At 39.8% G+C, this 16703-nt stretch overlaps 1 protein-coding gene across 1 annotated transcript in view; it reads right to left on the reverse strand.

Moving 5' to 3' along the window:
- Positions 1-10636: 10636 nt before the first annotated feature.
- LOC138980651 (uncharacterized) overlaps positions 10637-16703 on the reverse strand; it is a 38051-nt gene continuing 31984 nt past the window's right edge. Inside the window, exons 8-9 of the mRNA XM_070353560.1 lie at positions 15718-15919; positions 10637-10817 (exon numbers count right to left, since the gene is read on the reverse strand). Of these exons, the coding sequence (XP_070209661.1) occupies positions 10637-10817; positions 15718-15919 (383 nt within the window). The remainder of the gene's footprint in view (positions 10818-15717; positions 15920-16703) is intronic.

Consider the following 16703-nt stretch of genomic DNA (forward strand, 5'->3'; position numbering starts at 1 on the left):
AAGATTCTACAAGGACTTATAGAGCGACATATTAATGGTCAAAGGGAAATAACCACACTTGTTAGCAATGGTCAAAGGGAAATAACCACACTTGTTAGCAGTGCCTGCTCAGTTGGTGGCAGTGAGAATGCTAAGGACGGGGGTGTTTCCTACCTCGGAGGAATTTCTTGTTGTAACTGGTGCCTATGTCAATGTGCAAGGTGTTTTGTTTTGTCTTTTGTTAAATCCCATGAATCCCATGAAGCAGCGAGACTTTTATTTGCATTTTGTTTGTTTTTGTTTTGTTTTGTTTGTTGTTGCTGTGTGTCAAGGTAAAGGAATGCTGTAAAAAAAATAAAAAAAAATAAAAACAAATAAGATATTTTTAATGTTTTGTTTATTAATGCAATTTAAGACTTGCTCCTGTTTAAGACCTTGATCTGTTAGATTTCTTGCTCGTAACCTCTGTAAATGTACCGCCATTTTAAGACTCCATCCTTTTTAAGACCTGATTTTTTCAGATTTGTGTAGGTCTGAAAAGGGACGGAGTCTTTCTTTCTTTATTTGGTGTTTAACGTCGTTTTCAACCATTCAAGGTTATATCGCGACGGGGGACGGAGTCTTAGATAGGAGGTAAATTTCCAGAGGTTATGAACAAGAAATCTAAAAAAATGAAGACGGGCGCAATGGCCTCGTGGATAAGACGCGGGCCTCCCATGCGGAATGTTGTGTGTTCCAATCCTGTATAATTACATATTTGTAAGAGCAGACAAAGCCCCCTTATCCAGCCATTGTGTACACTGTAGGGACAATAATTACACCCCCGGTATAGGGGTGTGTATAGGATTCGGTCGATGTGTTTGTTTGTTTGTGTGTTTGTGTTCGCATATAGATCTCAAGAATGAACGGACCGATCGTCACCAAACTTGGTGAACAGGTTCTATACATTCCTGAGACGGTCCTTACAAAAATTGGGACCAGTCAAACACACGGTTAGGGAGTTATTGGTGGATTAAGATTCTACAAGGACTTATAGAGGGACATATTAATGGTCAAAGGGAAATAACCTTCTCAGTTGGTGGCAGTGAGAATGGTAAGGACGGGGGTGTTTTTCCTACCTCGGAGGAATTTCTTGTTTATCTTATGTCTTATGTATTTTGTCATGTGTATTATGTCTTATATGTATGATGTCATGTGTACCCCCCGCGGGTTAGGGGGAAGAATTTACCCGATGCTCCCCAGCATGTCGTAAGAGGCGACTAACGGATTCTGTTTCTCCTTTTACCCTTGTTAAGTGTTTCTTGTATAGAATATAGTCAATTTTTGTGAAGATTTTAGTCAAGCAGTATGTAAGAAATGTTAAGTCCTTTGTACTGGAAACTTGCATTCTCCCAGTAAGGCAATACATTGTACTACGTTGCAAGCCCCTGGAGCAAATTTTTGAGTAGGGCTTTTGTGAACAAGAAACAATTGACAAGTGGCTCTATCCCATCTCCCCCCTTTCCCCGTCGCGATATAACCTTCGTGGTTGAAAACGACGTTAAACACCAAATAAAGAAAGAAAGATGTCATGTGTATGATGTCATGTGTATGATGTAATGTGTATGATGTCATGTGTATGATGTCTTATGTCTGCTAAAAGCCTGGCCAGATCTATGGTGGTCATTTTCATCACGGTTTACATGTACCCCGAAAGAAAGGTACCTTTGTGCGGCACCGCTTTCTCAGTGCCAGCTTTCTCAGTGCCTGCTATTCTGACAGGCGCCCAAAACATGACATTTTGTGCAATTATTTGCATTCACTTGGCGCTGCTTTCCATCTTCAGTGTATTTAAAGCATAGGCGCTTGACATTTTGTTCAATAGTTCCATTATTTTGTTCACTTGGCGTTGCATTTCAGCTTCAGTGTATTTAGAGCATAGGCGCCTGACATTTTGTGCAATAGTTCCATTATTTTGTTCACTTGGTGCTGCATTTCAGCTTCAGTGTATTTAGAGCATAGGCGCCTGACATTGTGTGCAACAGTTCTATTTATTCACTTGGCGCTGCATCCCATCTGCGGCTTAGTTCAACCACTGGTAACTTTACTGAGGAAGTTTTTTCATGAGCCTGTGTTAAGTGGTCAAGGGATGCAGGTGTTTCAGTCCATGCCTATAAAAAGCAGCTGTGAAGACTGTAAATTGCCCCCTGTGACCTTATCACAGTGGTCAGATCAGCACTTTTATCACAAATGTTACTAGCTTTACAGACACAGTTTGACTGGTGGTGGAATTTTGGCGTCACTCATTTTAAACAGCTTTTCAGGAGAAGGACAAAACTGATTATTTTGTATAATGAAATAGTGTTTATGTTCATTCCTGCATCGTATGAATGAAAAGATAAAAGAATGTTAAATCAAGCATTGTCAATTGTATTTTAGAGAATATTTTTTCACTGAGAATGATTTAATTATATGCATGTAGTCCAAAGCTTGAAAACATCAAAATCGCCAAGAATCCAGTAACGCCAAAAATTCCACTATGACATTGATTTACACAATACAGACTTCAATGACACAAAATCAAGATTTCAAAAAAACTTTTTTTCCTTCAGTTTATTATGATTGGTCTTTTGACATCGCAAAACAAAACCGTTCACAAACTTACCTCCCACAAGCAGAAAAACTTCAACAAAACGTTTCCTTAAACAGAAACTCTCCATGCAACGCAACTTTTTACAGCATCCAGTAACCTGTTTACATACATGTAAATCTAGACCCCAACCTTCAGCTCACAGACTCGACATCTTTTTCTTCAGATTTTTCATTTCCCCTTTTGCGTTTTTGAGGGTTGCTCATCTCTTCAGCATGTCCTTGGAGCATGCCCTCTTTGTTAGCATTATCATAAGACCTTGTTCAAAAATTGTTCACGATGACAAACAAACAGAAAGCAGAACAAACAAAACAAGTCGCGTAAGGCGAAAATACAATATTTAGTCAAGTAGCTGTCGAACTCACAGAATGAAACTGAACGCAGCAAGACCGTATACTCGTAGCATCGTCACTCCACCGCCCGTGGCAAAGGCAGCGCCCGTGGAATTGACAAGAAGAGCGGGGTATTCGTTGCGCTGAGAAGGATAGCACGCTTTTCTGTACCTCTCTTCGTTTTAACTTTCTGAGCGTGTTTTTAATCCAAACATATCATATCTATATATTTTTGGAATCAGGAACCGACAAGGAATAAGATGAAAGTGTTTTTAAATTGATTTCGAAAAAAAAATTTTGATAATAATTTTTATATATTTAATTTTCAGAGCTTGTTTTTAATCCGAATATAACATATTTATATGTTTTTGGAATCAGCAAATGATGGAGAATAAGATAAACGTAAATTTGGATCGTTTTATAAATTTTTATTTTTTTTTACAATTTTCAGATTTTTAATGACCAAAGTCATTAATTAATTTTTAAGCCACCACGCTGAAATGCAATACCGAACCTCGGGCTTCGTCGAAGATTACTTGACCAAAATTTCAATCAATTTGGTTGAAAAATAAGGGCGTGACAGTGCCGCCTCAACTTTCATGAAAAGCCGGATATGACGTCATCAAAGACATTTATCAAAAAAATGAAAACAAGAGGCGAAGCCTTCAAGGCTCACGTAAGAAATAGACAAACAGTAACACAAACTCAATCACTCCGTCACACATACACACCCACACACACAGTAAGCTTAGGTGACACTGTGCAAGAAAGAGAGACACTAGATCTAGATCTGTCTGTCTGCATGTAGCCTACTTACAGGGACACGACTGCCAAATAGTCTCGGCCCGCTCAAAATAACAATGACCGAGACCACACACACCACGCGAGAGAGAAAGACTACAGGGAGGCATGCCGTCATGATGCATTAATTGACGTCAAACACTTTTGACCGTGACGTAATCTTATGCGAGCTTTATCCATAGTCTTGGATAACCACTCACACATAGACTCGGAAATGTTAAAGTTTCTACCACAGACATACACACGCACAAACACACACACACACGCACACACACACGCACACACACACGCACAAACGCACAGACAGACAAAGTTACGATCGCATAGGCTACACTTCGTGAGCCAAAAATCATTATCAACGATCGCGAATCTGCTTAGGCCAACAAAAACGATCGCATAGGCTACACTTCGTGAGCCAAAAACGTTCGGGGATTTCATACCCAGGAACTCTCATGTCAAATTTCATAAAGATCGGTCCAGTAGTTTAGTCTGAATCGCTCTACACACACACACACACACACACACGCACACACATACACCATACCCTCGTTTCGATTCCCCCTCGATGTTAAAATATTTAGTCAAAACTTGACTAAATATAAAAAGAGAGAGAGAGAGAGAGAGGGGGGGGATGAGAGAGAGAGAGATGGAGAGAGAGATGGAGAGGGAGAGAGAGTGAGAGAAAGGGGGGGGATGAGAGAGAGAGAGAGAGGGGGGGGGGAATGAGAGAGCGAGAGAGAGGGGGGGATGAGAGAGTAAGAGAAAGAGAGAGAGAGAGAGGGGGGATGAGAGAGAGAGAGAGAGAGAGAGAGAGAGAGAGAAAGAGAGAGAGAGAGATTGAGAAAGAGGGGGGATGAGAGAGAATGAGAAAGAGAGAGAGGAGGGATGAGATTGAGAGAGAGAGAGAGAAAGAGAGAGAGAGAAAGAGAGAGAGAGAAAGAGAGAGAGAGAAAGAGATAGAGACAAAGAGAGAGAGAGAGGGTGAAAAAGGAGAGAGGATTATGAGATTGAAGAGAAAATGTTTCTTCAATTTTTTCTTCAATCGACCGAACTATTTAGAAACGGGCAAGACTAGACTATTACTTCCATCATTACAACCATTCAATCTCTCTCTCAAAACAAATACAAAAGTAAGATAAGCAGTACATAACACTACAGCGAAAGTTATCTTCTTTGTCTTATCAACTTTAGCAATATCACTTGCAGAACGGGTTATATTTACCTACACAACAATTCCAAAGAACATGTTTTCTTTAAAAAAAACACACGAATAATGTTTGCTCAGCTTTGAGTTCCCAAGATACAAATTTTTTTTTTAAATTAACACTTTCAACTTTTCAGCCAATCAGAATTCATTTGTTTTGTTTACAAGGCTAACAACAGATTATAAGCACCACACACAAAAATGTGAACATAGACGTTTTTGTAAATGTTAACAATAGTTGAAAATGTGCCCCAACGCATGTACAATCAGTTATACAGTCGTGCAGACCTGGGAACCCCTGTTTTGCACTGAGTATTCTCAAACAAACTTGGTGTATTTTCAGAAAAATGAGCGTACTCCACGCAGCATATGAACATCCATGATTAAAGCATGCTTCACACGCTTCTGTCACACCATTAATTAAGTTTACCTATACATTTAAAACAAATGCTTTTTTTCAATGTTTACTGACAAAAACTGTAATCATGTGTCAAAATACTGGATCGTCTTCGAGACATTTCAAGAAAAGTAGTCTAGAAATGTTTCTGGTCGTATTTTTTTTCCACTGACCGTACTGATCGTATTCTCGACAATCATGCGTACAAAATACGGCGAAATGGTATGGGTTCCCAGGTCTGGTCATGACACCACTTTATTACAATTTTCAAAAGTGCCAGTTTTGATCAAGATCCATTGTTTTATTACAAAAAGTCAGAGGAGGGAGAGGAAGAAAAGGAGCAAAAAGAAGAATAAATGAAGAAAAAACAATTTGTTTTTGCAAAAAGCACAGATGTGCAATAAACACTTACTAAAATTGTAACCGTTTGCAAAACTTGAAGTGTGCAGTTTTCACTTATGGCAAATCATTGAAATAGTACAGACACACCAATCTGATGAAAGGAATCATATTAATAGACGATTTTCGGAAACAACTCCGTCGGGTTTGTATGGGTTGTCAGAGTGAATGCCCTTGCTTTTCCTCGGACAAAATTACTTCTCACGTGCTCCTGTCCTCGTGTTTCCGACACACGCCTCACTAGTGATTGGCCACTCCAGTGTTTGTCGAAGTAAAAAGCAAGGGCATTCACTCTTTCACAACCCATACAAACCCGACAGTTACTTTCGGAATTTGTCTATTGGGGGACGGGAATTTAAATGGAGGGGAAATGAGGGGTTTGGGCGTGTGCGCAGAAGGGAAAATCAGGGTCATTGACTAATCTCTCTTCCCTCTAAAGGAGGACAACAACAACACCAACAATCACACAGGCCAGGAAGACCAAAAGAAGACGAGATTCTCTCCGTTCAAGCACCAGATTCATAATGAAACAATGAAGATACTGTATCAGATGCGGCGCTGTGATCTTAGTTTGGTTAGAATTTGGGAGTTGAGAAGGACAAAAGTACATTCATTGTGAAGTTTGTTCCAGTGCTTTTTGGCAATAGTGAAACTCGCCATGGCACGTACAGATCTGTAAATGGCGAGTAGAATTGTTAATCAACTTGCCAGAGGCGAGTAAAGTTGCTGAAACACTGAATTGAAATGGTTGGTTTGGCAAGTAAAATTTGCTCTCTGGCTAGTAAATTATGAGAAGTACTAGCCAAAGGCGAGTGCCCCATTTTGTGGACTTTCAGCACTGCTTAAGAGACAAACCAAAAGTGGTTGTTATGGCTACATGAATTATACAATAGAACCCCCCTTTTAAGACCCTCCATTTTAAGACTTACTCAAGTAAGACGTCGGCCTCTTAATCGGAAGGTCGAGGGTTCGAATCCCGGCCGCTGTCGCCTGGTGGGTTAAGTGTGGAGATTTTTCCGATCTCCCAGGTCAACTTATGTGCAGACCTGCTAGTAGCTAGTGCAGACCCCCTTCGTGTGTACACGCAAGCACAAGACCAAGTGCGCACGGAAAAGATCCTGTAATCCATGTCAGAGTTCGGTGGGTTATAGAAACACGAAAATACCCAGCATGCTTCCTCCGAAAGCGGCGTATGGCTGCTTAAATGGCGGGGTAAAAACGGTCATACACGTAAAATTCCACTCGTGCAAAAACACGAGTGTACGTGGGAGTCTAAGCCCATGAACGAAGAAGAAGAAGAAGACTTACTCAATTTTAAAACCCTGTTTTGTCAGGTTCCACTGTATTGACAGACCTCGACAGGTGAATTAAAGTAGGTTTACTTCTTGCAAAACATGGCAACGGCTGCATCAAGTAACAAGAAGAGCAAACGCTCGATCGAGTCACTTTCGCAGTTCTGAATATTATATGAGGCATCAGATGGACAGGAAGAAATTGCTATTCACAACACAATGAGTCACGTTCACATAAAATTTGAGCCCGGTCACTTTTATAGTTTCCGAGAAAAGCCCAACGTTAAGTTGTGTGTTGCCGAACAGAAAAGGCTAGTTATCTCCCTTGTTTTTCTGATAACGTTCGTAAAAGGCTACAGATGTAAATACTTTGATGTAAAGAATAATCCTACAAAGTTTCAATCACATCCGATGAACTTTGTCAAAGATATAAAATGTCTAATTTTTCCTTTGACGCTGACCTGTGACCTTGAAAAAGGTCAAAGGTCAACGAAACCATCGTTAAAGTGTAGAGGTCATTGGAGGTCACGACTAAACAAAATATGAGCCCGATCGCTTTGATAGTTTCCGAGAAAAGTCCAACGTTAAGGTGGTGTCTACGGACGGCCGGACAGCCGGCCGGACAGACTAACACTGACCGATTACATAGTCACTTTTTCTCAAGTGACTCAAAAAGTGAGTGATCATCTGAAGGGAGATTTAATGTTTATGTAAGGGAGAGAAATATGCGACAGATGTTAACGATGGCTATGATATAATCTCACACCAACATATGTGCAAACACATACACATGAAGGTGTATACACACACACACACACACACACACACACACACACACACACACACACACACACTCTCTCTCTCTCTCTCTCTCTCTCACAAAAGGGGGAAGAATACTTCAACTGAAAAAGTCAGCAATAAATGCCTATCACTGCACACCGTTGCAAACTTTTTGAGTCAACAACCCAAACAATTGTACTGTATGATTATTTACAATTCATATGCCCACAACAAAATACTGGCATTCAAATGGTTACAGAAACAACAAACAGACAGAAAACAAACAAACAAACAAACAAACAAACAAACAAAGCAACAAGCATCAGCTTCAAATACCAACGCAAATACAACATTGACTAGATCATTTTCAAATGATTGTATCACGTATCTTTAAAGCTGCACGATGTCAAGTTTTAGCAGCAAATTTACCCCTCTGCTGTTATTCCTAAATGTGTGTGTTGCACTGCTGTCAAAAATTATTCTTTAACTTGGTTCTATTCTGTTCTTTCAACAAACAAACAATAAAACCACCAAATCTCAATAAGTTTGAAAGCATGCAACAACGAAACTCGGATACCCACAGGAGAAAAATGTTTAAAACATCCTCTCAAACTCAAGCGGTCTTGAGCTAGCCTTTCCGACATTTTGTCTCGTATGTAATCTGACACCAGAGTTGCCTTTAAAGTTTGTGTTAATTTTGCATCCTCCTAGTCTCCATTACGGCATCTTGTTTATCTTCTGCATCATGAAAAGTTTGATTGCAATGGAGTAAACATTGTATGTATGTATGGGGGTGGTTGGAATTATATTACACTGCTGGTGAATATCATTCATTGATGTACAAGTTGGCTCAAAAAAAAAGTTTGTTCTCACAAATTCTCCAATCTATGTTCAAATGAATCATTTTACACACTGCTGGTGAATTTCATTCAGTGATGTCAAATTTGGCTCCAAATTTTTTTTCTCACAAATTTTCCAATCTATGTTCAAATAAATCTATTCTCCATATTATAGTTAAGCAGGGTAACACCCTTGCAGTTAAATTAAATCTCTTTGCAATATAAATTATTATGACAATTATTGCATGCAACAAGAGCATCAATTTGGAAAACAGAGCCATGAACACACACACATGGTCATACACATACACAAGTAACAAAATTCACATTTGAACAAATCATACATAGAAAGTTTGTGTGTGTGTGTGTGTGGGTCTTTTTTTTTTTTTTTACAATACAAAATGTTCAAATCTGAAAACCAGAAAACATGTCTCAATGTTTGGTTTGAACAGAAGATATAATAAAACCATTTTCAGTTCAAACCTGAACAAAAACCAAAAACTTAACACCAGAGTCCAAAGACTCAACTATGTTCAAGTTTGAACTAATAATAAACAGTGAAACCAAAATATCAACAGTTCAAATCCAAACATGCACAATTACTAAAATCAGTGTGTTCAGATGAAAACACTCAAATGCAGTGTTCACAACTGTCCATAAAGATCCGTAAACAAAGTTTTCTGTCGCCACAAAGAAGTGTACAGATGTGAACAAGAACAAGAGTCGTTAATCACCAACAAGAACTGTTAATTACCAACATACAATGACAAAAACAGTGGAATTAAAAGAAAATGTTAGCCAAAGTGTTCACATCTGTTCACATCATCTACGACTCTGTGATCACTCAGTACAGTGAACAGTGTTCGCAGTCACCACCACACCATAATTACACAGCGGGCAGTGTTCACTTCTAAAGCATTCATGGTAGGGTACAGAATGCTTGAACAATGTTCGCAGTCAGCGACAAACCACAACCTCCATTGCAAAAGCGTTCAGAGGATCGAGACAAAACAATCTGTTCAGGGTAGATAATTGGTTTGTCTTTCATTTGGAATGTCAAAGTTGCAAAGTTTTTGCAATTGTGATTTTTTTGTCGATTTTTACATCGGCCCTTCCGTTTTTGTCTGGTCGAATTTGAGGGTACCCTTACTTGAGCGGCGGTCACGTGATCCCTGTAAAATAAATATGTAATCCAACAGGTGATCCTGAAGGTTAAATGAACGGACTTGACTAAACAAGTCCACCACAGGGCGGTCTGGCCACGTGCTAGCACCGGTCTCCCTCGTAATGGCGGCAGAACCCTCCGGCTGCCCACGTCATCACCTCCAGACCCTAAAACACACACGCATCATAAACTCAAGATTCACGTGAAGTTTGCTATATACGGCAGTAATGCTGTTTCGGCAGGGCTGTTACTATAGAGCTGCAACAGTGCAGTCGTATAGAAAAATATATTCGTGACAATAGTAACCTTAAATTTAAAGAGATAAGAGATGCTTCTGGTATGTAATGAAAGAAGACTATTTTTCCGCTCTACTTACACAACCAACTAAAATTGCTGTATTTCGTGCTATTACATTAAATCCTGTGTTAACTGGGCTTTTCCCGAGAAATGTGCTTGCCTTTTATTGTTCTGATGTATTTTGGGCTTTTTGCGCTATACAGGGACCACAAAGTTTTGCTTCAGTCATAGGAAGCTTAGAAACTGAGTCCCGCTGTCTCTGAAAGAGCAAAATGTACAGAATTTCCAGCCCTTGTTTGTGTGTGTGTGTGTGTGTGTGTGTGTGTGTGTGTGTGTGTGAGTGTGTGCCTGCGTGCGTGTGAGTGTGTGTGCGTGCGTGCGTGCAGTGCGTGCATGCATATATGTGTGTGTGTGTGTGTGTATATATATATATATATGTGTGTGTGTGTGTGTGTGTGTGTGTGTGTGTGTGTGTGTAGAGCGATTCGACAGATTTTCATAAAACTTGACATGCAAAACTGGTCACAACGTGGCCAAATGTAAAAGCATATTGGAAGAGTAAGAAAAACCACTTACAGGCGTCAGAAGTGGCATGAAGATGAGTTTTTTTGTCAGGGTACTCTCATAAGAGGGCATCTGTGTCTGGCCTTTTTTATTGGAAACTTCATTGTGGACAATGGTCATGATGTCATTGATGTCGTAACTGAAACAAATATCTTTGCCACTGTTACACATTAAATCAAGTTAAGCAACATATAAGCTTATTGAACTACTCGTCAAGACAGCAACAACAAACATTTGATTATAAAGCTAATTAACACTCAAGCTAAATGTAGGCTACTACATCAACAAAACCACAGCCACACAAAAAAAGTGTTAATATGTACGTTTTTGTATAGATCTTTGTTATGAGAGGATGTTTTGTTCTAAAATAAATTCTTTTTTGGTGAAATCTCCACAAGAAGAGCAAATGCTCATACCACTCATCTGTGTCGTACTTGTGTCAGACACAAATTACCTGCTGCCCTAGCTCCATAAACATTGAATTTTAATGCTTGTATACTTATTCTCTCAGGTTCCGCGTAACTCTAACTTACTCTATTGGTTTAAACAGTGTTTTATTCAAATACAAGTTTACAAAGCCATGAAATGTATGTTTTAATAAAGGAACACAACAAGATAAACTTATGAATGTGCTCTTAGAGACAAAATAATGAATTGGCGGACTTACTCTATTGCACAGGTTATATGCATTTAGTGCGCTTACTTCCCTTTCTTTCCAGGATCTTAAAACAGCGTTCTGCCTCATTTGTTTAAGATTGAAAAAAAATGATAATTTCTCATTTTCGGAATCAAACTCCACCCCCAATGTGACTTTGACCTATGGCTAGGATCCAGCAGACTGGTCATGTCCAGAGGTAATCAAACCCTTGAAGTGTAAGAAGTGGCAAAGATCTACATTCAAAATCTTGAATAAAACAAGATGCTTACATGACTCACCTTGTCACACATAATGCATGAGTCAAAAATCAAAATATTTGCTGTTCTAGCTTAAAAAAATAAAGTTAAAAAAATAATGATTTCATACTTATTGATCCAAACTTGACCCCGACCTGTATCAATCCATTTAGATAGCAAATCCTAAGAATATCCAACAGATATAAACTGCCCCAACACCCCCTTTATCCTCCCCCTACCCCCAACCGCCGCCACCAATAGCCTTATAGTCAAAACCCTTCAAAATATTTGGACAAACAGAGATAGAGAAAAAAAAAACCATAAGAAGCATAATAATTCCTTAGTCTGACCCTTGCAGCCAAGCTAAATCCATTGAAATCCGTGAAAATCAAATGTGTACTCAGACACTTGAGTGACCTCATTTCTGACACAATGACACCATAACTTGATGACATCCCCGATAGTCCCCTATCAGTTCTGCTTCTCTTGGATAACTCAGCTGCGTTCGATACGATCGATCACTCTGTTCTGCTCTCTCGTCTCGAATCTGTTTTTGGCATTCACTCTACCGCTCTTCACTGGTTTAGTTCATATCTACAAGGCCGTAGTCAGTATGTGTCTGTCAATAATCTCTCATCTCCTCCATCTCCTCTCTGTTTCGGCGTTCCCCAGGGATCAGTTCTAGGCCCAGAAGATATAAAAATATTTGTACTATACACCACTCCTCTCTCTGCCGTCATCAAGCAACACGCAGTCAATCACTACCTCTTTGCAGACGACACACAACTCCAACAAGCATGCAAGCCTACAGAAATCCAAGCGGTGACGCACACTCTCCAAAACTGCACTTCAGATATTAAATCATGGATGACAAACAATATGCTCAAGTTAAATGATGACAAGACTGAATTTCTTCTTTTCTCTGGAGCTTCCTCTTCGATCACTTCCCTTCCAGCCTCCATCACAGTAGGTTCTAGTGACATTTCTCTCTCTGATAGTGCTAGGAATCTTGGGTTCATCATGGACTCCCACCTCTCAATGAAACAACACATCAAAAAAGTCTGTCAGACATGTTACTTTGAGATCAGAAGAATAGGTTCCATAAGAAAATTTCTCACTGTTGATGCCACTAAAACTCTCGTTACATCCTGCATTCTGTCCAGATTAGATTACTGCAACTCCCTTCTCATAGGCTGCCCTGACTCCACTCTCCAACCCTTGCAAAAAGTACAACACTCTGCTGCACGTCTCATTTTCAGAGCACAGCATCGACAACCCTGCACTCCTCTCATGAAAGAACTTCACTGGCTTCCTGTATCTGAACGTATTAGGTATAAAGCTGCCTGCTTCTGCTACAATATCATCTCTGAATCGGCACCTGCCTATCTTTCTGAACTGGTCTCTCTCTACACTCCCTCTCGCACCCTTCGTTCTTCTGATGATGCTCGACTTCTCTGTCAAGGTCGCTTTAAACGCAAGGCTCATGGCTTCCGCACGTTTTCGTATTATGGACCTCAGTTATGGAATTCACTCCCCTTTCAATTACGTCACTCTCCATCCATTTCATCTTTTAAGTCCAATTTGAAAACTCACTTGTTCCAACAACACTACGGATAGTTCCTTAGTATAGAGTCTGGGGATGTGAGATGTGCATGATGTGTTGTTTGAATCTGACAGTGATTGTATGATTTTTGTATACATGTATTGTTGTCCCGCGCTTTGAACTTTTGATAAGGCGCTTTATAAATGCCCGTTATTATTATTATTATTATTATAGTCTAGCCAAGACTAAAATACTCAAGACACTAACTCGATCTTCTCAGCTGAGCTCCTTGCCATCTGCATGTCGCTTGTTCATCTCAATCTCAAGAACAATCCTCCCCAAAAGATAGCTATCTTCTCTGACTCCAAAGCAGCCATTAAAGCATTACGAACTAACAAAAGATCAAAAAGACAGGATCTTGTCATTGCCATAATGGAGCTGGCAAATAAAATCATAAGAAAGGGAAGCGAGATTAACCTGGTCTGGTGTCCAGCACACGTGAACGTGCCTGGCAACGAGAGAGCAGACAAAGCCGCTAAAGAAGCTGCCCAAGGCATAGGCGCCTCCGAGGTAGACCTGCCATTGTCTGCTTCTGATATCAGTAGCCTTACAGACTCTCTTCTCTGGAGAGAATGGAAGAACAAATACATACACACGGCAATAAGTTCTGGCTGGCTCATTCAGGAAGCCCCAATCAAAACAGATGAACACCTATAATGCATGCCCACGTGTAATAAAAAGGATTAACCGCCTAAGGGCAGAAGCTGGGAACTACCAATTTCCAGAGCTTAAATGCACCTGTCAATCCGACCTCAGCATTGCTCATTTGACTTTGGAGTGTGATTTGAACTCATGTCACTTTCAACCCCTGACTCAGTTTATAAACACGAACAGAAATATCCTGCCAAATACCCCAATTGAAAAATTAAGCTATCTTTTAAGTTTTAATAAAGACCTTGGATGGCAAGGTCCCAAACTTATCTCTAGACTTGTGCACGCGCACCCACGGGTTGGTCCCTGGATATGAAGAGATATTACTGCAACTAACGCCATTGCTTTTCATAGCTACTTTATATTTTTATCAGAACATTTTAAAGGTACTGAACTTGTCAAATCCAGGTGCACGGAGCCCCTGGGGCTTTTAGTCATACCTCAGGCAGCTATCCGTTAGAAGAACTACCAAGTTTCATTGACTTGCACCCAAAGAGTCAAGAACGGCGATTTTTTTACGAATTAATTTCGTACTCGGACCCGGCTGGTCTTGACCTATTTTTGGATCTAAATTTAGATCAGGTAGATCACCACATCATGCACAAAAAGACACGTCACTAGCAAATTATGTCAGACGTCATCATGAGTTTGTGTAAAACAAAATGGAGGCCGGAATCACTCAGTTGAATCGAACTCCGACCAAACAACACGTAATAACTAGGTTAATTTATGCACTCGCGTGAACAAGAAACTGTCGAGCTTCACATATGTCGTCGTTGGGTAGTTTGGGGTTTGTTTTACTACCATAGGAGGATTTTTGAACTGTAAATGCACTCAGCTGCAACAAAAACGCAAAACGAAGGCTGTGAGCTGCACTGTCCCTTTTATATCCAAGTATCTCTTATTACCACTTTTAATTAGATGAGCGAGAGTGTGCGGGGGGGGGGGGGGTGGTGAACCACTGTACATAAAGGGAAAGTTTGTGTGCGCGCCTGTGTGTGTTTTTAATCTAAGACAAATGTCGCAAATGTTTTTACAGAGTGACGTTAAATAAACGATTTTATCATCATCAAGACACTAAGACACTAAGCTGTGACCTCGTATCAAACAATGACATCATAACTTGGTGAGGTCACTGACCTATTTTCTTGAAATCTCAGTGGATATTTTTAGAAAGTGTGGATGGACGTTATCAACGCCTAGAAGTTTGTGAACTTTCAAAATCGTGTTATCAATTAATCATGTTCCGTTTGCTTACTTGAACATGACCCTGCAGCGACCTTGACATTTAACTTGGGTCATTAGTCTGGGATCACCAAACCCTATTAGTGTTTACAGTTTCCAAACTCTAACTTCACTAACATCGGAGAAAATCAACGTTTAACTTTTCGTCAACAGACTGCCTGACGGACGAACTAACACTGCTCAGTATAAAGACTGTTTGCTCAGGTTAGTCAAAACTGAAATTCCGCACTACTTGAAAAAATCTAATATTGTTGTTCTTGAAATAAATATGTTTTCGTGAAAGTAGGAATGGGAATAGTATGTTATTTGTCACATTTTTTCTGTTTCGCGTTTGGTTTTTTAAAATCTTTTCCTAAACATAATGTCAAGAAGCTGGTTGTTGTTTTTTCGTGTCCGTTCAACCTACTTGGCTATTCAGCATTTCTCTACTGTGATACATTTTTCAAAACCGCTTCGTTTGGTCCATTAATAGGTTTTGCTATGGAAGTAACTACAGTAGGCATGAAAAAAAGCACATACTGATTGATAGCATTCCAATCAATGGTCTGTGATATTTCAACAACATTTTTATTAAAAAGGCTCTTAAAAGAGAAGGAGACAGATAGAAAGACAATAGAGAGTAGTTGTAGTAGATTAGTCGACTTACTTGTCATCGTCGGAATATTGATTTAAAACATGACAAAGGACGGACACGTAACGAGAGCCTTTGGTTGGGTGTCGATACGATACGTGACCGTCTGTTGTCGCGTAACTATAAAAAAAATCGGCTCTGTCCGGGATTTTTCTGGTCGTGGCATCCTCTTCTTCTGATTCCATGCTCGTGATGTTGTCGCTATCCACTTCAGCTGCTGTTAGAGAGCACGAAGATACTACAGTCACACAAAATATTCCATGATTCACTTCGATTAACAATCATATTTTTTTAATCAATAAATAAACATTAATAGCTGAAGGGGTCAACATGAATCATAGGCATTAAACGTGTTTTATTAAAGGTACGAGTACACCTAACTAAACAATTATATCTAATCGCCCCAAGAACCATACAGTTCGGGTTGGGGATTGTTGTTATGTCACCACACAACAGGAATACCTTCAAATGTTTGAGCGCTCAGTTATTCAAATTAGAAACGGCTGGTTTAGAGCGGCATTTTCAGTCTTATTTTTCTCCTCGCCCGGCATTCTCTGCCACTGTTGATTTTCGTCCTACCGTTTGTCCCTGAGAAGACACCGTGTTTCACGCGCTGTAGCTCGTGGTACAAAATTGAAATCGACCAAATGAACTACAGAGTTCAGTTTGGGGGTTGAACAGAAGACAACACACACGAGGAATGCCTTCAGTATCAGCGTTTTAGCGTTTTATTTCTAAATCTAAATACTGTTGGGTGGTCTTTTTAGACAGTGTATATTCTCCAATTGGCAGTTTGTTCGTTTACGCTGCGCTATGAGTTTTAGCCCCGTAGAGCACGGAATGTACATGCGTTTGCTAGATTATAAGTTTGACTTCCTGAATCCAACCGTATTTTTCTGCTTTGATGAATGTGTAACCATATTATTAATAAATAAAATATGACGATGAACGGAATCGGGACTACATACAGGAAAGCTGACGCCCATTACCACTCTAATTAA

This window comes from Littorina saxatilis, linkage group LG11, assembly GCF_037325665.1.
Source record: "Littorina saxatilis isolate snail1 linkage group LG11, US_GU_Lsax_2.0, whole genome shotgun sequence".
NCBI lineage: Eukaryota > Metazoa > Mollusca > Gastropoda > Littorinimorpha > Littorinidae > Littorina > Littorina saxatilis.